General features: G+C 34.8%; 1 protein-coding gene across 4 annotated transcripts in view; it reads right to left on the reverse strand.

Annotated features, from left to right (window-relative positions):
* The window catches only part of TASOR (transcription activation suppressor), a 51,990-nt gene that overhangs the window by 15,758 nt on the left and 11,181 nt on the right, over positions 1–25,051 (reverse strand). For all 4 annotated transcript variants that reach the window (XM_040246399.1, XM_040246400.1, XM_040246402.1 and 1 more), the window contains exons 4-17: positions 24,524–24,596; positions 23,928–24,019; positions 23,306–23,467; positions 21,866–21,990; positions 20,604–20,635; positions 19,762–19,867; positions 18,851–18,954; positions 18,669–18,772; positions 8,818–8,890; positions 8,654–8,725; positions 6,567–7,265; positions 2,601–3,007; positions 2,020–2,161; positions 529–588 (exon numbers count right to left, since the gene is read on the reverse strand). In XM_040246399.1, the coding sequence (XP_040102333.1) occupies positions 529–588; positions 2,020–2,161; positions 2,601–3,007; positions 6,567–7,265; positions 8,654–8,725; positions 8,818–8,890; positions 18,669–18,772; positions 18,851–18,954; positions 19,762–19,867; positions 20,604–20,635; positions 21,866–21,990; positions 23,306–23,467; positions 23,928–24,019; positions 24,524–24,596 (2,251 nt within the window). The remainder of the gene's footprint in view (positions 1–528; positions 589–2,019; positions 2,162–2,600; positions 3,008–6,566; positions 7,266–8,653; positions 8,726–8,817; positions 8,891–18,668; positions 18,773–18,850; positions 18,955–19,761; positions 19,868–20,603; positions 20,636–21,865; positions 21,991–23,305; positions 23,468–23,927; positions 24,020–24,523; positions 24,597–25,051) is intronic.

Consider the following 25,051-nt stretch of genomic DNA (forward strand, 5'->3'; position numbering starts at 1 on the left):
GAAGAGACTGCCTGTAGCCAGCTGCCAAGATAATGAACTGAGTTCAGACAAAAGAAACTGTCTTCCAGGCACCTACTATACAACAAGCTAATCAGCAGCATCTGTACATGCTTCTCTTACTATCTGTAGAAATTAGTTTACAAATAGAAGAATAATTCAGCCAAAGAAATATAAGACTAGGAATAATGTACCTAAAAGATACATGGCCTCACCTCCTCATATTTTTTTTAATTTAAGAGAAACTTGAAGACTGCTTCTGTAGAAGTGGATTAAGAAAAATATTCTGGTCTTTCCAAATCCTTATATCAGACAGAACCTACTGTAGGTGAAAAAAATTTAATCTGTGAATATTCAGTGACTCCCTTGAATATATTCTTATATAAATGAATGCATATTTTAAATACAATAAATAGTGTCCAAATTTTCTGTAATTAACAGACCTAAACTGATGCCCTCCTGACAGATGACCAGAACTGCAGGAGCAATTCTGAAGGGCACATCGAAGAAAAGCAAAGAACACCTTCTCACCTGCTGCTTGTTTCTCACCATGTTTTCCCAGCTGGTCTTCTGGGCTTCTGGCATTCCCTCCTGAGGGAAAGAAAGCATCCATTAGAATTGTACACTCTTTTCAGATACTGGTGACAACCTTTCAAAGCACCTTTCCAATAACCCCAAATGCTAACAAAATTCTTTCGTGCACCTAAAATAATCCTGAAGGGTCATTAAGAAATGGGAAGTTGCTTTCTTTTCCCGTCAGGTGATGATGGAGTATCGACACCTAGATGTTGTGCCTTCAAATGACTCTGAAACCAACTATGAAGGTGTCTAAGTGCTGAAAGTTAAGATAAGCACCTTGTACAGACTACTTCCTTATTCAGTTTGTCCAACCCAAACCAACTTCTCCAGCTGCTGCTCTACTATCACTTCTGGGCCTTGTGCCCTCTCTAATAAGGTACCAAGTAGATAAAGGTGCTGAAGCCCACAGAAACTCATCAGGTTTTTAGAAATTCTTCAGAGTCCTTGGAGGTCTCACTAGCTTTTAGGTCATAAGCCAGTCTGCTTTCAAGCAAAAATTGGTTTTTGTTTTCTTTTTAAAGGTTAAAGATCAAGGAATGGAATACATGTGCCCTGGACATATTTCCCCAAATGCTTAGCTAACAAAGATGAATAAGAACTTGGATACTAACAGTATCTGTGTGTGTGTTTATGTATTTGCTCAGAGAAATCAGAACACTGCAAAATGATCTTTCAACATCTGTTAAACTAGTGATAAAGAACCCGCCTGCCAATGCAGGAGACCTAAGAGACACGGGTTCAATCCCTGGGTCGGGAAGATCCCCTACAGGAGGGCATGGCAACCTATTTCCATATTCTTGCCTGGAGAATCTCATTGGATAGAGGACCCTGCTGGGCTACAATCCATAGGGTCTCAAAGAGTAGGACATAAATGAAGCGATTTAGCATGCTCACAAACTATTTTTGCCCCACTATAAGCTTTGTAAGGTTGTATAAGCTTTCTAGGGATATTTACATTTAATTATTTCAGGCCATTCTCTACAATGACTCAATTTCTTGAAAAGAACCCAATATTAAGTAAGAACTCTTTATTTATTTCTAAAAGATGAACCTTAACCTGAACACTTCTTAGATGATAGTTTTTGAAGTTTAATAATTTGCAAAGACAACATTTAATTGGCTGCCCAAAGGACTCTCACTCATCTCTGTAGCTACCTCACCTTATTAGAAGCCCAATTTCTGCCAACAATTTTCATTTGCAAGTTACATGTTCAACTCAATAGAGAAAGTATATTTTAAATCTTTCTCTTTTCAATAGGCTCTTTTGCAGATACTGACCAAGAACACAGCCAAAACTCAATGATGAATATTACACTGCTCAAAATAAGACACTGAAGAGATCAGAGCCAAATAAGCCCCAAGAATTTCCAAGATGAAACCCTTCAGGAAACTACTCCCTAAGTAAAACCAAGCAAACCTATGTCCCAGTGTACTTGTTCTTACCTGTAATTGGAATCAGTTTCCAATGTATTTCAGTCTCTTCAACATTATTTGACTTAGATTGTCTATGGAATCCATGTTCAATGGAAATAGTAGGACACAAACTGCAATCTTCAAAATTATTCATGCTAATTAAATTTGGATCCTAAAAATTAAGAGTACAGATTCAATACCTTTCTTTTCAACTAATTTTAAAGTCAAGAATGAACACCTTTTTTCACAGCAAATGCTCAAACCTCAATCTAAACATTACGAATGAGTAAAATCAACATGATAAAGGTATTATACTCTAATCTCAAACACAAGTGAGTGATTAGCACTTTCAAGCAGCTCCTGACAGAACAGGTTGTCCTGCTGTGACTTTTTATCACAATGGTGAATCTTAGACTATATGGGCAGCAGCAAGAAAAATACTTGCATTCATCTCTTTGTAATAAATAACTTACAAATACTATCCGGCACAGACACTATTATCAAAATGTGTATCATTTCTTTGTAAAAAGAAAAACAAGCACACCCACATCCTCCCTTTCACACAAATATTCACAAAAGCAGACAAAGGTAATCCAATGATAGAGGCTTACTTCTTTCAAATGGAATTTATGGTCAGTGCCTACTTCACTGGTAGAAACACCAAGAGGATACTTTAAAGATGATGGATCAACATCTAGCAACGGGCTCTGAGTATCCTTAAAACGTGCATTTTCGATTTTTGCACCAGGAGGCTGCTCATATTCTTTCTTATCCAGGGTAGAGCTCAACTCATACTCATGCTTTTGCCTCATCTCTTCATAGGGATCATCAGAGCTCAACCCTAAGGCCTTGTTGACTGTGTCTGTCAGGGATGCATCAGAATGACGTGCATTTGCTAGTGTTTCTGACAGCCAATTAAACAGCCTATGGATGTCAGCAACGCCAGAGTTAGAGGTATCCTGCTGCTGCCGTCTCAAGTCAGCTTCATGCCCAAGTGAGCCAACAGGCTGTGGGGACTCTGAAGGGAAGAAGAAAGAGCCACCTCTTACAGTTTGGAAGCCAAGCAGAAAATTAAAAAAAAAAAATATATATATATATATATATAGATAGATACATACATACACCTAAAATTTAATTATAATTTTACATTTATAGGCAAGAGCTCAATCAAATCACCTGCTATGATTTTACAATATATCCACCCCTTACTTTCCAAACATGACTGATTCTAAAATTTTGCACACAGTTCAAAATTCCTATTAAATGAAGTTTATCTTCATCATATCTTGAAAATTCTATTAAGAAATGAGCTCAGATATCATGTTGGTAACGTGGATAACTCATATAAATAACTATACTGTAGTTACCTTTTTAAATTCTACCACCAAAATCCTAAAAATCAACGAGATACTTGACAACAGAAAAATACCTATCCTTACTGTTTTGCCAAGTGTTCAAGAAGAGTATGCAGAGTACACCTAATCTTCTAAAGAAATAACAAAAACCCATGACTTTGATTTTGATCTCTCCCGTAACATTTTGTATTAACCTTATAACCTAAACTTTATCTTAAATGACTAGATTACTTAATTCATAACAAAGCTGAGGTATTAAGAGATGCAAAATCATCCCAAAGAAATCTACACCAATCTTGCAGTAAGAACAAAAGGTATTAGGAGAGAAAACATATCAGACATGGCTTCAAGCAAGTAAGCAAGTATAAATGTGGGTTATATGCACCACCAATATATTTAAAAACCTGTAGAGAGAGTAGACATTCAGAAAGTCATGTGCTTTAATACTTAAGGAGGGTAAAGGCAGGGTAGATGTTGCAACTTAGGCAGTGCATAATATACCACAGTCCCCCAAATTTAGAAACAGGGTACATACTGTACCTAATTATACGAAATTACAGAGAAGGTAAAATAATCTAGAGACAGAAAGCAGACCAGCAATGGAGTGCAAAGAGACAAATTCAAAGAAAGACAAGGCAACGTTTGAAGGTAATGAGAATATCCTAAATATTGGAATGGGAGTAACAACAGCTATAAAAAACTGATCAAAGTGTGCACTTAAAATGAGTACACTGTATGTAAATCATACTTTAAAAAGTTGATATTAGAGGGGTAGGGGAAACAGAAGGCCATCTCTTAATAAAGTGAGTGCGGGACTTCCCTGGTGGCACAGTGGATAAGAATCCGCCAGCCAAAGCAGCGGACACGTGCTCAACCCCTGGTCTGGGAAGATCCCACATGCCATGGAGAAACTAAGCCCGTGTGCCCCAACCACAGAGCCTGCGTGCTGCAACTCCTGAAGGCCACGCGCCGGGGCCTGAGCTCCCTAAGAGAAACCACCACAGTGAGAAGACCCACACTGCAACTAGAGTAGACCCTGCTCTCCGCAACTAGAGAAAGCTGCACACAGCAATGAGAGACCCAGCGCATCCAAAAATAAACAAACAAAAATAAACGAATAAATAAAATTTAAAAAACAAATAAAGCAAGCTCACCACCAAATCAAGACTAGCATATTTTAAAAGTTAGAATCCAACTTTTAAATCTTTACTTTCAGAATCAGAAATAAAGTGTGCAAATGACTATAAATGAACTGAGTGAGGAACACCTAGCCATGCCTGTTTGCCGTCACTAGTTCTGCTTTAACCGTTCCATCCGTCTCCCCAGCCCCTCTCTTCCCTGTTTCTCAGTTGGTCCACTATAACTAGCATGGCTTTCCCACCACTTTAACTTTTGATAAAGCCTGATTTCTGCCCACAAGCATTTTTTCACATCTACAAATTAGCCACTTATCTGCTAAAATGGTGCCAAATTTTAACTATCTTGCCCATTATGTGTTCAGTGCTAGGAAATAGGAATGATGCTTAACAGCAGTCGAAAGTTACTTCAAACATGGATCAGTGAACTACGTAACTTTAGATAAAATTATTTAGCTTCTAAGACGGTTTTCTTTACCTGTAAAATAAGGACAATAATGTCTACCAATCAATAACTAAATGAAGTCTATACACGTAAAGCAGCTAGCAAACAGTAAGCACTTAACTCTCAAGATAGAAGTCAACAGTATATGATAGTATGGATCAGTAAACACCATCGGGCTCACAACAGAGCAGAAATCCAGAAGGGAAAAGAGATGAAAAGTATCAAGGAACAGAACAGCCAGAAAGCTAAGGAGGGATTGCAACTTCAAAGACACAAGGCTTGAAAGAAATGAAAGATGCTTTGTGGGAAAAGAAAGAAGTACCACCATTATTATGTATTCTAAGAGTGCCTGTTGGGGAGAGTGGCAAACAGGGCTACTCAGGCTGGATATGGCCAGGCTATAGCAAAGCCTTGAAAGCTGAGATGGTTCGCAAGTTAGTAAAACAATATTGAGAAGGACATGATACTGAAATTAGCGTTAGAAGCAAGGAAGGCCATCTAGTACAGGGTCAAGGATGAAACACTGGAAAGAGAAACAGATCAAGTGAAGAAAAAACCCTGAAAGTTACTGAAAAGAACAGCACTGTCAAAGAGACCTTCCTGCAGCGATGAAATGTCCTCTCCCTGTGTTGTTCAGAACAGCAGTGTGGCTGGTGGAATGTAGCTGGTATGTAACACAGGAAATGAATTTCTATTTCATTTTAATCAATTTAAATTTAAATCATTTAATCTTAAACTGAATAGTGCAGGAAGATAGGAAATAAAGGAGAACAGAGGAGTGAAAAGTAACTGAGGTTACAGAGACTAATTAGAGAACAGTTTAACAAGGGCACTAACCTAGTCAGCTCTGAGACATGCTGAATTAGAAAACATATGAGTAAAGCTGCTTAGTAAGAAACAGGACAGTCAGATCTACCGTAATTAACAAAAATAGCAGCAGTGCAAAATGTACCGAATGCAAAGGGACACTTTTCATGCATATAGGCTAGCAGTGTTAAAAATCTAGATGAAAAGATCCTTTAAATTACTAGCAATATTGAAACACTTAAGAGAATTTGTCTCTGTCACCTAAAAACAAGAAAAATAGAAAAAATAAAAACCCAAACAAATTACTGGACTCCTAGGGTAGGAAAAAGGGTGTGCATCTAAGGAATTTTAAAGCTCAGAAGGCTCTTTTCATTAATGAACATTCTAAAAGAACTCAATATTCAATTTTCTACTTTTCCAATTATAAAAGTAAGGAAACATTAAAGGGAAGCAGCTCCAATTAGGAAAGTGATAGCTGAACATACTTTATTTTCTTATTTTATCATCAAGTGACACAATTCAGCAATCTGATATATGACGACAAGAGCTGGCAAATATTTTCTGTAAAGGATCAGAGAGTAAATATTTTAGGCTTTGTGGACCATACAATCTGTTTCAATTGTGCCATTATGGTGTAAAAGCAGCTAAATACACATAAACAAAAAGTAAGGCTGTATTCCTATAAAATCTCCTTTAGGAAAACAAGGGACTGGCTGGATTGGCTCTCAAGCTATAACCTGCAAATCCTTGTTATGAGGAGAAAAAGACAGAACTGCTTAACTATGTTTTCGGTTGTTACTTTTACACTATATGAAAGCAATTCTGATATTTTACCTTCATACAGATGGCAATTTTCAGATAAATTACTGGTTTTGGCAAGCTTTCTTGTATTTTCAGGTAGATCCTCAAACTTCCTCTTCACAGTTTTGCTTCTCATATCTTCTGTGTCTGAGTCCCCACCCACGTTTTTTTTCTTACACTGAATTAAATTAATCAATTCTTTGACTCTGTCCTTATCATAATCCAAAGAGTGAGATGACTTCTGCTTTCCAGATAAAACAGTTTCACCCCTTGAGTTATTTCGTTTTCCAAATTTCATTTTTGTACCATTCATTTCTTCTTCTTGGCCTTCATAATCTGAAAGTGGACTAAACTGTTGAAGTTTTCTATTTTCTTCAAATAGCTCTTTTAATTTATAAATAGATAACTGATACATTTCAGGTCGAAAAATATAAGTATGCAAACAATTATCAATATGGGATTTATTTTTTGGAGCTGAATATAAGAATTTTTTATCATCTAATCGTGAATCATATGGAAACATGATAAACTCTCGTTTACCTGAACCAAAACCTCTCTTAAAAAATTCACTTACATACTTCTCAACAACAGAATGAAAATTTATAGTATTTATATTTTTGAATTCCTTTCGACACTGAATCAAAGCAAATTGTAAAAATTGAGTTATTTTTAACACATCTGATATGCTCTCATGTTTCTCCTGAGGTGCTGCACTGGTTGAACCCTTTTGTGCTGTAAACAAACAAAAAAAGCAAACCATGTTAGTAATCAAGAAACTAGACAAGTACAGATCTACATATTGTCAAAGCAGTGTAACGACACTCCTACATTAACGGTGGACCAAACCAGTATGTACCCTAATGGAAAGTGAAAGTGAAAGTCATTCAGTCATGTCTGACTCTTTGCAACCTCATGGACTATACAGTCCATGGAATTCTCTAGGTCAGAATACTGGAGTGGGCAGCCTTTCCCTTCTCCAGGGGAGCTCCCCAACCCAGAGAATCAAACCCAGGTCTCCTGCATTGCAGGTGGGTTCTTTAGCAGCCTAACCACAAGGGAATCCAAAGAATACTGGAGTAGGTAGCCTATCCCTTCTCCAGGGGACCTTCCCGACCCAGGAATCGAATCAGGGTTTCCTGCATGGCAGGTGGATTATTTACCAACTGAGCTATCAGGGAAGTCCATATGTATCCTAGTACATATATGTTATATAGGAATACATAAATACATGCCTCTAAGTCCAGGAGCATAAAATGGGCCAATAAGAAACTAAAACATGAAAGTTACGGAATACTATTTTTAAAGGGAAGAACACCAGCCCACTGAAGATCGTTGTCATGTCCTTAGGCATCAACTAGTAGCAAGTAAAATATAAGAAACAGAGAAAAGGGGCAAAATCTGAGGCTCCTAGAAAGACAGTCCTGCAAATGCCTATGATGTCACTCCTTCCTGTTTTAACATAACAGACTTAACTTCACATGAACTCTATCCCCATAAGCAGATAGGCAGGCACTGAACTGCTACAATTGAGAATCTCTCTTTTTTCGTTTGCCATGCCCCAGTCTTGAAGGATCTTGGGTCCCCTATCAGGAACTGAATCTGGGTTCTCGGGAGAGAAAGCAGAGAAAGCCAGGAAATTCCCATGAATCTCACTTTTAATCTAACAGTGAGAAGTTTACCTTAATACAGCATTAAAGTTCATTCTTAGAAATGGTGACTAGAAAAATTTCTCTAAAATAGTGTGAAGATTCTTATTAATTTTGAATGATCCAATACGTAACCTAGTGCATGATGCACTTAATGTTACTAAAATTTGAAGGCAAAAAAGAACTAAGCTTAAAAAAAAATCTTAAAATAGAAACCCTGAAAACCTAAGCTATATTACTGTAACAATTTCCATCAATGTTTAGTGAAAACACTGATAAAAATCAAAATAATTTTTCATAGAAACAAAAAAAAGCCATATAATTTGTGTTTTATATGGTTAATACCTCGTAATATCTCCATTATTTCCCAAAACATGGTGTAAGAAAGTCAAAATGCTTACTGAGTTACCTGAAAATCTGCACTAAAATGCAGTTATCTATATGTAACTAGATTTAGATAGCCAATGAACTTACAAGGAACTATTCCTCTAGGTTCTTGAAATAGAAACAAAGCATGTAAAACTCGAGGCTTAGCAGTTTGATGTTCTAAAAAAAAAAACAAAAGAAATGCATTAGCAATATGTGTTAACTTTGAAAAAGTTAAAGGAAAACCATAAAAAATTAAAGAGACCACCTACCGTATGGAGGAACCATTTGATAAGGAGAGAGAAGAAAAAGGTATCCTCGGTCTCCCAAAGGTTTAACAAGAACCTGCATTTTTAGAAGAAGGAAGAAGTTGAATCTGCTTTATTATTCACAGGAAGGCAGAAATATAGCAAGCAGTTCCTACTAATTGTAAGGAAAGCAAAAAGTTTTTATCTTTTTAAGGAAAGTACTGCTACTGAATTAGATAAAAACCCTACCAATTCTCTGCGAACTAGATTTCAACTAATTAAGAATTCCTTACGTTTTCACAGTTTTAATGAGAAAATATTACTGAAAGAATTCTAAGTAACTGTTAAATCAATTTGCTGATTTTCCCTCAAAACTAAAAGAACCAAACAAAAACTAAAACTTCAAATATTTTCCTCAGCAACTCAGAAACCATGTTAAAAATTGCCAAGGTGGTATGCTACATGTTGGAGATATGAAACAAGCAGGACCAAATGCTGCCTTTCAAGAGCTCAGGCTAATTTCAAATGCGAAGTGTTGCTATAATCTATTTCTTTACATATTTAATGAACATCTTTCACATGTAAAGTAATCCTGCCTTACCAGAGATAACGTGAGAGACAAGCAGCACAAGATCCTTGATCAAAAGAAGTTTATAACTGGGTGGTGAAAGTAACACAAGAAATATCAATAATTAGATAGACAGGAAAGGTCTCCAAAAGTTTTACAAAGCGACAGAAAGGGAAAACATATTTAGAGTGTATGGGAAGTGGAGTTCAAAGGATGGGTACATTGCCAAGGGCCTACGATTGTGGGAAAGACATTTCAATAGAGGCAACAACACGAGTAAAGGCAGAGTTACAACATGATGGACAGTTTCCAGGCATCAGAGTACTTACGACTGGCCAAGGGTGAGCAGAGACTAGAAGAAACATTAAGACAAATCTAGAAAGAAAGATCAAGGGCTAGATTCTAAGAAGACAAAAATGCCAAGTTAGCCAGAAATGCCCTGGAGAGTATACCCTTTTGAGCTGAAGTGTTTCCCTAAAAAATACAAAAACTTGATAGCACTGGAGGAAAGAAAACAACATAATGCGAAGAACCCAGTTCACAGACTGCTGCAATAGTTCACGGTATTTTTTGGATTAAAGAAAGGGTGTACTCAGTGAAGGAAGAACTGAGTATGGCAGCAGAACACTAAGGGACTCTGGATTCTGGAAGAAAACTTGTGCTACGTAAATTTCCATGACACAAGCCCAGTAAACAGAGTCTGTGTAAGAACCAGTAATTTAAAGGGCTAAAGTGACTATGCTACCATTTACATTTAATAAAAGCACTGCTTGAAAACCCAAAAGTACAGTGGACAACACATCTGCAAAATTTGTAAATCCCTATGTAACTCTTGGTTTGTCAGAACAGAAAACGGAGATGTGAATAACAGCTTCATATTTTGTGGTTGCTGAGAAAAAACACAATTAGATTTATTTAACTTCTCATCCACTGCAAATGCCAAGAGTTTTTTTGTTTGTTTGTTTTGTTTTTAACCCCCACTGGCTTAGTGGCCTAAAGACTCTAAAGGGAGTCAATGTCCCCAGAGACCCATGAAGCACAGGGACTCTACACTCAGAAACAACTCAGGCAGACAGAAGCCCCAGCAAAAACATCTGTAGCATCAACCCAAAGAAACACTTTTCAGTCCTGCAAAAAAGGAAGCACCTGTGAATTCTGTACCGATGCCTCTATTTATTACACCTTACTGCTCCCTACTCCCTCAGAAAACATTATTAACCCAGTCTGTGGATTTATATATTACCAGATTCTCTACTGACATTTTGGCTTTCCAGACAATGTTACAGGAATGAAAACAAAGAGTATTAAAAATATAAAGCTCAGAATCTTAAACTGTCAAGCTTCTGAAAAAATAACATACCCTAAGTGAGATTCAGCAAAGACAACAGAATCAAATACACAAGGGCTGCAGATTGGAATCATCAGATAAAATATATAAAATAACATGTATGAAATGTTTAAAGAAATACTGTAGCAGAACTGAAAACATGTTCACACAGAAACTGGCATACACATGTTCACAGCAGCAATATTCTTAATAGCTAAAGAGTGGAGACAACTGATGAACGGACAAACAGAATGTGGCATTTTCGATAGAGTGAAATAAAGGAGATGAAGTAGTGATACATACCACAATAAGGATGAGTCCTAAAAGTATTATGCTAAGTGAAAGAAGGCACTAAAGGCCACATATTACTTGACCACATTTATATAAAATGTGCATAATACAAAAAACCATAAAGACAGAAGTAGATTACTAGTTGCCAGAGACTGGTTGCGGGGGAGAGGGTGGGTGAGGGAAGAATATGGAGTAAATGCTTAGTGAATAGGAAGTTTCTTTTGGGGGTGATGAAAATACTCTGGAAAAGTATAGTGGCAATGGTTGCATAATATTGCAAATTCATTAAAAATCACTTAACTATGTATTTTTAAATGGCTAAAATGGTGAGTCAGTTAAGAAACATAACCAAGGGAACATCAGAATATAATCTCTACCTCCTAGACGAGTCTCTGGCACATAATAAATCTTTCTGAAAGAATTAAATAAGAAGCTGTTTAAAAAAGAAAAAAAGAAAAAGATCTCAAAAAGAACCTAAGATAGCTTTTAGAAATTAAAAGTAAATTCTGTGAAATTAGAAACTCAATAAATTGATTAAACAGCAAGTAAGACACAGCTAAAGATAGAATTTGCAATCTAGAATATACCTATGATGAAATTACTAAAAAATGCAGTACAAATAAGGCAAAAAACACAAGACAGACTGACAGGGAGAACAGAATGATGTTTCAGAGTCCTAAGAAGTCAATCAAGGAGAAGTATAATCCGAGAGATGACTAAAACATTCTTAGTTATTAGAAATAAAGATATAAATCTATAAACATGAAAAAATATACACCAAGCTGGATAAATAAGAAACCTACACCTAGATATATTTAATGTAACTGTAAAACATCAAAGAAAGAATTTTAAAAGCAACCAGAAAAAAACAATGACCTACAAAGAAACCATCATTAGACTACAACTAGATCTCTCAACAAAAATAGAAGCCAGAAGACATTGTAGCATAGACAGTCAAAGTGTTAGAGAAAATAGCTGTCAACCAGAATATTGTCCCTAGGATTTAACAATTAAACAATACACATTTTTCTCAAATCCAGAGGGGGCATGTACAAAAACTGAACACAGAGTTTTATAAAATCAAATCTCAAAAAAATTTCAAATAATTACCTATCTTGATTTCAATGCAATTCAAAGAAAAACATGTATTCACATACACTTGAAATTTTAAAAATCTACCTCTACATCATGTGACAAACAAAGTCATAATGGAAACTTTAAAAAACACTGAGAACTGAATAACGAAAATACTACATATTAAACCATGTGGAAAGTAACTAAAAAAGTACCTGGAACTCAAAGTTCATTGATCATTTTCTCTTACGTAAGAAGTCAGAAATAACTGAATACCACCACCCTGCCCAAGTAGACTAAAACTAACAGTTGAAATTGATAAACCAGGAAAACAAAGGTACAATGGAGGATCAAAACCAGAATTTGGTTCTTCAGATGAATAAAGGCAACAAACCTTTGGTGAAAACTACTAGTAAGAGACTGCATAATAAAATGCTATTTGTAAAAATGCTCACAGTAGCTATTAAAAAGACTATAAAAATAATCCTCACTCAGTACATTTTCTAAAAATAGAAATCAGACATTTCCTAAAAATAAATAAAACCATAATATACCCAAGTTGACTCAAGAAGAAATAGAAAACCTGAATTTTCTATTAAAAAAAATTGAATCACAAACCCATAAACATTTTACACACAGTTTTACAGTTAAGTGCCACCCAACATCCAAAGAACAGACTCTTCTCATTATATATTCATCCATTTTTTGCAAAATGAGGAAACACTACCTACAGTTCTAGGAAGCTACATAACCTTGCTACAAAAACTAAATCAGAAGAATACAAGAAAGAAAAATTGTAGGCAGATCTCACCCATTATCACAGGTATAAGACTCCTAAACAAAACATTCACACAATAAGCAAAGTATTTTTAAAGAGGAGGGGATGGTATTCTAAACCAGAAGCACAGGAACAGTTTAACACTGAAAATAGATAAATGCATCTTATTAAGTTTATACAATAAATACTATGTGTGACAATAAACTTTATGTGTCAACTTCACTGGGCTACAAGGTGTCCAGATATTTGGTCAACCTTCATTCTGGGTGTTTCTGAGGATGTTTTGGGATGAGTTAACTGTACAGATAGGTACACAGATAGAATAAAACAGGCTGCCCTCTCCAATGTGGTTAAGTCTCATCAGTTGCAGGTCTGATTAGAACAAAAATGCTTACCCTTCCTGGAATAAGAGGAGATTCTTCTTTCCTGCCTGCCTTTGAGGTGGCACACTGGTTTTTCTCCTACATTTGAAATATCAGTTCTTCCTGGCCTCAAGCTTGCCAGTCCCTAGATTGAAATTGTCAGATCTCTTGGTTCTGAAACACTTGGATTCAGACTGTAAACTATGACATCAGCTCTCCTGGGTCTCCAGCTTACCAACTACAAACCTTGAGACTTTTCAGACTCCATAACTGTGAAAGCCAATGCTTTATAATAAATCTCTTTCTATCTGTATACAGTTGACACCCGAACAATGTGGGGGTTAGGGGAACCAACCTCCACGCACTTGAAAAATATGCATGATTTTGTAGTTGGCCCTCTAAGTCCACGGTTCTGCATCTGCAGATCCAAGCAACCATGGATGATGCAGTACCATAGTACATATTTAATGAACAAATTTGCACACAAGTAGACTTGCATAGTTTAAACCAAAGTTTTAAAAGTATCAACTGTATATCCTATCAGTTCTGTTCCTCTGGTGTAACTCTAATACACGATGTAACCATCTCAATAAATAAATACAGAAGAATTCAATAAAATTCAAAACCCACTGAAGGTTAAAAAATGAAGAAGGAAAACATTAATAAAGGTAACTATGAAAAACCTACTGCAAAGTCCCAATCTAATGGTTAATGTTAAAAGTGTTCTTCTGAAGATCAAGAGGATAAGAATGCCTACAGTAATCACTTCTATTCAACATCATACTAGAGATCCTAGATTAGAGAGGGGAAAAAAAAATTGGTCCTCCTGGAAAGTGAAACATATAGAGCAATCCCAAAGAATGAACAAAAATGAACAAATTATTCAAATTTCATATACTGATCTGACAAAAATATTATTTTTGTACATAAATATCAATTACATTTCTAAATACACAATAAAATGTACTGAAATGGAAAATACTGTTTACAACAGCATCAAAAAAGCAAAATGTCTGGTGATAAAATAAAAAATGAGCAAGACACATTCAGAAAATTATAAAATTCTGTTAAAAGAATACCCGTATGAGAGAAGATAAGACCATATTACATGGATATGGTCTTTGTTCATGGATAAGACCGTATCACAAAGATGTCAATCCTCTTGAATTTGACCTACCGATTTAATACAATTCCAATTTTTAAATTCCAATGGGGATTTGTTTTTGTGGGGGAGTGGTGAGGAACTAACAAGCTTATTCTAAGGTTTTTTGAAAAAAGTAAACCAATTCTTAAATTTTAGGGGGAAGAAAAAAAAAGCTCAATCTCAAATAGCAAAACACTCCAAAAACAATGAAAAAAGTGGGCAATTTGCCCTATCTGATATCAAGACTTCTTAGTGGAGAGAGGCTGGACTATTCAGTAAATGGTTCAGGAAAAACTTGTTAGATTCATATTGGGGGAAAAAATGAGACTGGATTCCTTTTGTGTCTTTTATCACACAAAAGTTAAAAAATATATATACATATTTTTTTTAAGTTATGTGTCAGATGCCTATTAGAATTATCTTGCAATTTTTTGAAAAATACAAATGCCCAGATATTGCTTTTTTTCCTCCAGATATTTTTCTAATGAGCAGTTATGTTTAAAAACACCTGGACTATATGACTATCTTACTTTTTTCCTAGTTTCACTTTTTCTGTTTCATATTCAGTGTTCCTATTTCATTTAGTTTGTTTTCCAATTTCCCTCTTTTTTTGATGTTCTTTCTCAGGCCTTTATCAAGTATACTAGAAAAACTTTTGTATACAAGTATATAATATGTATAATATATATACATATATATATTCAACAAAACTTAAGAATTTTTGCCTAACAAAAAATTTAGGACATTTTGATTCCACTTGTTTGACTTAGTATGAACAGAATGCTAGATTTCTAATACAAAATAAACCAGATATGCAACAAGCAACAAAGGTTTAATGTATAGCATAGGGAACTATAGTCAATATCTTATAAAAACCTATAATGGAAAATAATTTCAAAAATAATATACGTGTATATGTATAACTGAATCACCTTGCTGTGCTCCTGGAACACTGTAAGTCAACTATACTTCAATAAAATACATATATATTAAGAAAAAAAAAAGCTAAGTGCCAAAGGAAAAATCATAACACATTCAAAAAAATGTAGGATAATAGTATCTATAAGATCTAGGAGCAAGGAAAAGATTTCTTAAGCAAGTCACTAAAAGTACTTAACATTTAGATAGACAAATTCAATTACATTACAGTTATGAACATCTGTTCTCCAAAAAACACTGTGAATGAAGTACAAAGGCAAGTGTAAATTATGAAAAAAAAAAAAAATTACAGCACACAGCTGAGTATTAGCGCCCAAAATAAATCTGAAACTCCTCAAATTAATAAAAAAAACACAAGCCACTCTATATTGGAATATAATCTGCAAAAAATACTGAATCACTATGCTATATAACTGAAACTAGCACAATACTGTAAATAACCATACTAAAAACCACAAGACACTGAAAAGGAAAAATTGGCAATGGAACATTAAAAGACATTTAAACTCTGACTATATCAAGTAATTACGATGATGTGAGTTAATGGGAACTGAAGGTATCAACTGGTATAACCACTTAAAATAAAATGCATTATTTTGTAAAGCCAGTCATATGTTATGATTCAGTAATTTTACTTCTAAATAATAAATCTAATATACTAAATGTATACCTGAGAGAAAATTACCCTGTACACATACACCAAGAGACTCAAAATATTCCTATCAGAGACAATATTCAAATTTAGGAACATTTCTCTCGTATTTTTTCTTATACTAAAGTCAACTTTAAGAAATTTGACTTCACTGTGTTGTACACCTGAAACTAACACAACATTATAAATCAAGTATACTTCAATAAAAGAGTTAATTTTTAAAAAAAGAGTTAATTTCACTGACCATCAACTGAAAGACAGTTTAGTATTTTACTTATAAATATCCCTGTGGGAAAATACAACTTTCCTGAGTTCTGTGTCCCTGCAAAAAGCCCTAGCCTTCTGACATGCAGAAATGTATATAGAGAATGTTTGTTTTCATTTCTTCCAGAAATATTTCACTCTTCACACATTTTAAGAATTACATCTATAGACAATTACCTAGTTAACTACTCTAATCCAAAATGATACATTTCTCCTATCTCCCTAAAAGTGCTAAGTGAGCACACAAAAGTTTACAGTACAGATTAGGTTCCTAGGCTAAGTCCCAAGGCGCCTGGAAGACTGAAGAGCTATCTCCTTAGGTATTTAGGTCCAAGAGGGCTAACTGGCTCCAGAAGAGATTTTATTCACCAAAGGTTGGAGTTAACATTCATTACATTTCAAGGATATCTTTTCAGGACAGAAGGGAAATAGCTGCCTCCTTCCCTTTATGAAGGAAAAATCATCTCACCCCTTGCCTATAGAGTGTCCACCTACTTGCATAGAGTAACTGACCAGAGTCTGGATGCATTGCCCTAAGGGTACGAAATAGAGCAAAGGAGAGCCAACACATGTATTACCTACTATGAGGTGTTCACTAAATTTCTCTGATCCAGAATATCTCCTGTATGTACTCAGGATAAAATTATTTAGAACCCAAGAGTCCCTAATATACCTCCCATTATTACAACAACTATGAAGGATGTAGCTATAACTAGAATAATTCCCAACGGGACTTGCAGGAAAGGGGGGAGCTTTACAAAATGTCAGTTCATTAGATAGATTCATGTGGTGTATCCTTATGGAATGTCTGTGCCTTCTAAGACAGAGGATCTTACTTCTTGATTCTGGGAAGACCCAGTCCTCCACAAACCTAACCTTATACTTGCTCAGGTGAAGAACAAAATGCTAGTATCCTTCCTATCCTGATTTTCACTATTAGGCACTAAACAGATGTTGTATTTTTGTGATAAACTCCTCACTGTCGAGATTCACAATATGCATTCTACGAAATTCAAGAACCGAACAGATTTGGGTAAGTCAATATTCCATTATATCCAAACCTACTACCTAAACTTTCACTTAATGAACTCAGGAACTGAATAGATTTTGATCATGAGGAATACTTGTATCACAGATGAGCTTGGTGGGGGGATAAGAAACACAAAGATAAATGTAAATGGATGTCCATATATATGTAAATGTGCATATGTGTGTGTTCAAAGATGCCTAACCTACAGGTTTATAGCTGGTCTCAAAGAGTTATTGCTAATAAGTGTACAAACTCTGCCTCTAAGTTCTGTATATAATTTGACCTATAAAAGATGGATTGATTAAGCAAATCTATAACCATATAATGAAATTCTATGTAGTCATCTATAAAGTTGCAAGTTCTAAAAAAAAAATCACTGATACAACTTTCCATTTGACTACTGGGAAACCGAGGTTCAAAAAATGAGGAGTAAAAAGACAACTGCTGATAACTTAGTATTAAACAGCATACTTGTGAAAAAAAACTTCTATTCCTCGCTACTGGAATGTCCCTTAAACATTTGAACACAAGCTCACCTACCTCATGTTAACAGAAATCCTGGAATAATAGCCACTCTTTTCCTGCAATCACCTCCTCTCCTTCAACTAACCTATACATAGTAGCATCACATAACCATTTTCTATTCATTTCTGAATCCATCACAGTCTGATGCCTGAACTAGTAATCCCTCCACCCAAACTCAATATACTCAATATGCACTAAATTAGATACTACCTAATAAATACCCCTTAAATTGATCTCTTCCTTATCCTTTGTCATCACACCTACCAGTACTCTAAATGGCAGTTTCCCACCTCATCTCCCCTCTCAATTCATTCTCTACAGAGAAACCTAAGTAAACTTCCAAAACACAGCTCTGATCACATTACATACATAATCAAAATCTCATCCCATTCTTTAAAATCTATTTCTATAGTATCAAGTCCAAATGTACAAACATTTGAGCACAACACAGCCCCCTACACACTTTTCTAGCCCTATTTTCTACCACTTTACCCTCTAATATTTTTATACTTTAAACCTCATCAAGGGCCTTGTTCTTTCTCAATCTTCAAATACAGCACAGTCTGTATTGAAACAAATGAGTATTCACCACATAATCCAGGAAAATAGTCTGTCTCATTCTTCACCAAACTATATACCCTGCATAAAAATAGGATAATAAGTACTTGCTGAATATCACAGTCACAAAACACAATCAAGATACTTCATGGTAAAGACTAGTCTATAGAGGATCTAGTGTCACAGCTAAAAAAGAACAGCACCAAAGACCACAATAAAACACTTTTAACCAAATGGCAGCAACAGAGACTTTGTGGTATTTTCAGAGGCAAAAATGAAATAAATTGAAATATTATCATAATCACTTATTAATATGCACGTTTCTAAGGAAGAAGGAGGAACATCTGAAAACTTTTAACTCACAAGTTTCTCCTTCTCTAGTTTCTGCAGCAAACTCTCCATGTTACTTCCAATCCTTGTCTTTTCTACAACTTCATAAAGGCTGCAATACATTCCATTCTTCAAAACTGACATAAGAAAAAATACAGTTAGTATTCAAATCAAGTCTGCTTCTTATACACTGTAATAAAATTAAATTGCTCTACCTTCATTTGGACCAAAGTAAGTTTCTTTATAAAATAGTGCTGGAGGGATTTTCTGTTTCAGTTGATCCATACTCATAACTGTTTCAACATCTAACTTCTCAGGACTGAAAGAAAATTGAAAAGGCTTATTTGCCTTATCTGTATTTTTAACTCTAGTAATATTCTCTCTCAATCACTCTCTCTGTCTCTCAGACACATACATCTGGATGGAATACAGATGAGCATATTTATTAATATCATACTTGATATTTGACATGTGAAGTTCACATGTATATACAGGTAGCTAAATAGCCCAGCAATATTACCAACCTTCTTTCTTTAAGCCAGAAGCTAATACCAATTTTATCAGCCACAAGGGATAAAAATAAAAAGTTGTCATTTTATTAAAGGCAATTCAAGTATGAACAGTTAAATAGCTCTTCTACCATTTATGAGGGCCCATAACATTTACTGTGGTGTAGCAAAAGATCATTTTAAATCTTTCTATTCCAACTTATGTTGCAAAGGACTGAAAACAGCCTATAAATTTTAACTAAACTCACCACATCAAGCTGTTTTCAGTCTATCATGTTCAAATTGCTAAATAAAAAATGTATCTACTTAGGACAAAACTTTGAAAAATCACTTTTAATATTTAAATCACTAAAGAAAAAGTTTTATGCCATGAATGTATATAACTATTTAGCCTATCTGCAAATCAAAACAGAAAAGCAGAGAGCTTTTTTTAACCCAAGTTTCCAAGTTATCAAATCAATCTTTTTTTAAAAAAACAAATCAGTATTTATATTTAAGTTCTTATGGATCAAAGTAAAAGTTAAATGTAAGAAAAACAAAAACAAATTTTAAATGTAAGTAAGAACGGAATAATTAGCAACTAATATTGCTACTTTCTTACAATACAACATACTTACAGCTTGACAGGCAAAAAAGCACGAGTGGCTGACCTCAGAGAAATATAACACAAAAGCTTTCCTTTATTTAAAAGCTGTCCTTTCCACAACGTGTAGTTAAATTTATCTAAATAAAAAGAATAATGACACAACTCAGACTCTCGGCAGCTCAGAAACAAAAACATGTTTACTAGATATAAGGGGAAAAATAATCCAGAAACACAGTTTAAGTAGAACAATCACCAAAAAAAAAAAAGTCTTGACATTTCTATTCACAGAGAATTCAAACAATTGGATTTTTCTTTTGGGTATCTCTTTTCTTACAAAATTATTCCAGATGAAAAAGATAACAAATTTATTTGCCTACATGTCCTCCTATCAGAATGCTTAGGAGCAAAGACAATACAGTAATGCCCTCCTCTTTCCCCCTAAGGAGACGACACTAAATCCAGTCAACTATATGAACTCCACATAATGTCATCTAGGTTCCACTTGCGTTCTTTTCATTGTGGAAAAACTTGCAGATAGAAAATGTCAATATTGCTTTTAATCTTCTCTAATTCTAAATCTCTGATGAAATTAATACTTAAGTCTGAGTTGTGAAGCCTGTTTTATTTTTTTTACCTTTATCAATCAAAGCACTACAATTCTTTGGACTATTCACAGTACCAGCAGATTCTCAAAGGAGACCATATGTTTGGATGACCAAGTGTCAATGCTACATCTTAACATGGCCTCGAGTTTTTCCATACTTTGCAGAGTCTCATTCATTATAAAAATAAACAAAGCACTTAACTTATTTTTTTACTCAACATAATTCTTCTGATTTATAAAACTAAAGGAAAGAAATACAGGAATCTTACCTGTGTTTCTATCTGCATTAAAGCTGTTAGATCTATAAATAAATTTTTAAAAAGAAAAGAGAAATATTACTGATTGCTAACAACATGAAAGTTAATATTCAGGCCTTGATAGAAATGCTATTTTTAATGGCATACTGTACAAAAAAATTAAATCTTTCCCTCCAAGTATGAAGAACAAATTACTTAATTATAACATTTAATAAACCCAACTTGACGTGGAAAAATCAGAAGTACTTCCTTGCCTCAAAAATTTTCCTACCCATCAGGAGAGAATCTAGTCCTTTAAAGTCTCTGTCAATTACTTGATTATGGTGATGAGATTTGAAGAAACAGCCTCAATCATATTTAAACATGTTCATCGTTCAATAAATATTTACTGAGTGTGTTAGTCATTCAGTCGTGCCCAACTCTTTGCGACCCCATGGACTGCAGCCCACCAGGCTCCTCTGTCCATGAGATTTTCCAGGCAAGGATACTGGAGTGGGTCACCATTTCCTTCTCCAGGGGATCTTCCCAACCCAGGGATCAAACCCGGGTCTCCTGCACTGCAGGCAAATTCTTTACCGACTGAGCTACAAGGGAAGCCCAAAATATTTACTAAGCTTCTGTTATTTACTAAGCTTCTATTATTTATTAGGCACAGTTCTGCATAACAGAATTACAGGGAGGAAAAAAACCCTTGCCTTCACAGAGCTTACAGTCGCATAAGGAAGACAGAAAACAGTCAAAAAGTAAATGTACAGTTTGCCAGAGGATGATCATTTTGTGCTCTGCAACAAGAAAAGCCACTGCAACAACAAGCTCATGCACCTCAGCTGCAGAGTTGCTTGCAGCAACTACTGCACAGCAACGAGACCCAGAGCAGCGCCCCCGCCAAAAAAAAAATGCATTTGAGGGAATCCCTGGCAGTCCAGTGGTTAAGACTCTGAACTTTCACTGCCAAGGGCCAGGGTTTGATCCCTGCTCGGAGAACTAAGATCCCTCAGGCAGTGTGGCAGCCAAAAACAAAACAAAAAACGGCACTAATACCAACTACACAAATTTTCAATATCAGGAAAAAAAGGTTAATTGATGAGGTTTCAGTAAATTTTAGTTTTTATTTCCAGACATCTGTCTTTCTAATTCTTAAAAGTTGTCATGAACAATCCTGTATTTAATGAATTTAAATAGAAGCAAACAAAATGGAAAGCGCTCCTCCTAACTCAGCAGTGTAGGATACGTGCGACAGATTCTAAATGACATGTAAGATTCTCAAGTCTTACCTTGATGAAGGTACGAACTTCTGAGTTTGTATATCATCTTTATAAGCAAAAGACACAACTGCGTATGGACACACGTGTCTTGGTCTTCGCCTTGGCTCATCAAAGACATACTCGTAAAAATAATACTAAAAATAAGAAAACGCAGAGTTACCTCTCTTAAGAAGGCAAGAATTAGAGTGGCATGTTATATTTATCTGCCTGATATCTGAGGAACACAATATAACTGAAGTACCTCTAACGGAAAGTTATCTTTAAGCACTGCCTGTCAGTTTATTTAAAATAATTTGTACTTTATATTAATTTCATAATATAAAAATCTTGTACACACATACACATGCACACGTATTGTATGTATATATGGATCTCAAATGCCAGGATACTAAAAAAGCTTACTTTTGAAGAGCTGACCACTGGGAATGTGCAACAAATCTCCTCAAAAAAATGTAACAAATGGGGCGTAACCTCCAAGTCAGCTCACAAAAGCCACTGATATGGAAATAAAACAGTAAAAACACAATTTCAAGCAAACCTACCACTATGCTCATTATTTCAAAGGAAAAACAGATTCTTGACTCCAGCCACAGACAAGGCAATACAGGGAAGGTGGTAGATTACAAACACAGCTGACAGCACTGCTACTGCCCAGAAGGCAATGCAATGCGTTAGTCCCAGATGATTTTGGGGAATATAATTTTTGCTAAAAGGTCTTTTACCCACAGAGATTCTTCAAAAACAAAGGAGAAAGTATAAATTTTTTAATGTAAATAAAGTAAAACATCAAAGGAAGAGAGGAAAAAAAAGAGAACATTTCCAGGGAGGTTAGCACCACCACTTTTATACACAATCCCTTTAGATATATACATTTTTTAAAAAATAGAATAACATTCCTTTATAGTCAAACACCATATAAAACCATGAGTGATATCAAATATTATACTTTTAGGTATGTGTAGTTTACTGTAAATCAATTACATCTGAATAAAGCTAAAAAATGACCTGCTTGAATTTCAGAAAAATACTAATAAAAATAGAATCTATCAAATCAGTGACACAAAGTGACAAGAATTAAGGTAATTCAGGGGGTTTTAACTTTACCTTAAAGGTTGAGTAATATTTTATCAGACAGGAATTTTCAGGCCATGAGAAACCAAGGCTTTAAGATGAAATGAGATCGCTGAGGGCAGTAACTATACCAAACAACAGGCTAGAGGTCAATCTACAAGCAGGGAGAACTAGCAAGGCTAAGGAATCTGAATATCACCCTGAGGAGGACCACTGTACGTTTCCGAGCTGTCTTGGAAACAATCACTGAACGATGGCAGTGCTAAGTCTAGACTAGAGTGGTGGCAGAGGGAACTGAAAGAGAGATATTTTAAAGTATTTAGTGACAAACTGATATGAGGTCATAACACTAAAACTAAAGTGGATTCAGGCACCTACCTGAGTAAGCTCATAGGCTCTGTAAGCCAGAAGGGATGTAATTCTATTAACATTCTTCGACACGTGACATTCATGCTTTGGTGTTGGGTCCGAAGCACTTTTATTTAATACAGATTCTGAACTTTTTACACCCATGGGGTCATATACACTCTTTATTTTACCCTAAAATAGAGAAAATCTTTCACATCCATCAAAACCTTATCATTGACTGTATGACATTAATATGATAGTGTACCTCTGAATACAGATCACTTATAAGTTTTTTTCTTTAATACCTGGTAATAAAGTAATAGCCGAAACTTTTTACCAATATCAAAGCAGTAAGAAAAAATTACCCGGCCCCAGAAAAAAAGTTTTGAATTTGTTTAATACAAGGAAATAAAAACTTTCTTCACAACACTCTTCACTTGCTTAAGTGATATTATCAACGTATTTCCCTCTTTCATTCTTTTCGTTGGAAAGGAAAGCTAACTTTAAGGTTCAGTAATTCAGATTAAGGATGGCAAACTTCTCTCAAAAGTATCTTATATACCAAACTCAAGCAAGTACTGGCTTTTAATCAAACTTCTAATCCAAATCAAATGTTATCTTTGATATAATGAAATATAAAAGTCAAAATTACCTTCATTATTTTAAAAATAACCACATCACCCACTGCCCCAGCTTCCAAAGGATTAGCTTGTAGTAAATCAGCATACCTAGAAAGATAAACACCTAGTAAAGAGACAAATGAAAGAATTATTAAGACACAAATATAAAAAGTCCAAATGCTTAACCTAAGTATTACAATTATATAATATTCTAAGAGATAAAATTATGAGATATTATAAGATTATAGTAAGAGATAAAGAGATAATTACAAGAGATAAAAGGTATCACACAGTAAAAAAAAATGTAGTGACTGTAAAGATAGCTGATATTGAACCAAAGCAAAAATAAAACCAGAAAAAACATGAAACTAATCAGATTTCTCAGTATCACTAGGACTAGACTAAGACATTAAAAGAAAAAAAGATAACCCTTGTTCAATTGGAAGTATGCAAAATCAGAAACAAAGGATAAAACTGGTTTTACACTGCAGAACCTGAAACTAGTCTCTCTTTCTGGGAACATGACAAAGTATACATGAATTTCACTTTTAGGACTGCAGCAAAACTAGGTAATGTATTTTAAAGGGCAATTTAGGAGTAGGTATATGGAAAAAGAACAAAAGATTACCCATGGAAGGATTGCCAAGAATTGTTATTTTGGACTGGCCCACCTGTAGTCCTTTTTCACATATGCTCTGAACCTAAATAAACAAAACATGTCATCTTGCAGTCACATTACATTAAAAATGTGAAAAGATAGTCTATAAACTCATTTTAAGTAAAATCCAAGCTTCTAAACTATATTTTTACATTAGAGAAATTATATATGCTAGTTTACTCATAACAACTAAATATTAATGTAAAACTGGTTTACATTTCCAATGTAACCATAGTTGAAATCTATTTTTTGTTTATGCCAAGTCAGACAGATACTCAGAATTCACGACATTCCTAATATATAAACATTTCCTTTTAGGGAGAATTAGAATTGGCAAAATATTTGAGAGACAGTAACTCCATCTAAACATGAAAGGAGAAAAAATAGTTCTCAGCACATATAATCAGCAATAGAGAAGATAATCTACTTTTTTTGTCTTTATTTTTAATAAGAGGATAATTGCTTTACAATATAGTGTTAGTTTCTGCCATACATCAT

The sequence above is a fragment of the Oryx dammah genome, unplaced genomic scaffold, assembly GCF_014754425.2.
Source record: "Oryx dammah isolate SB20612 unplaced genomic scaffold, SCBI_Odam_1.1 HiC_scaffold_9, whole genome shotgun sequence".
In the NCBI taxonomy this organism is placed as follows: domain Eukaryota; kingdom Metazoa; phylum Chordata; class Mammalia; order Artiodactyla; family Bovidae; genus Oryx; species Oryx dammah.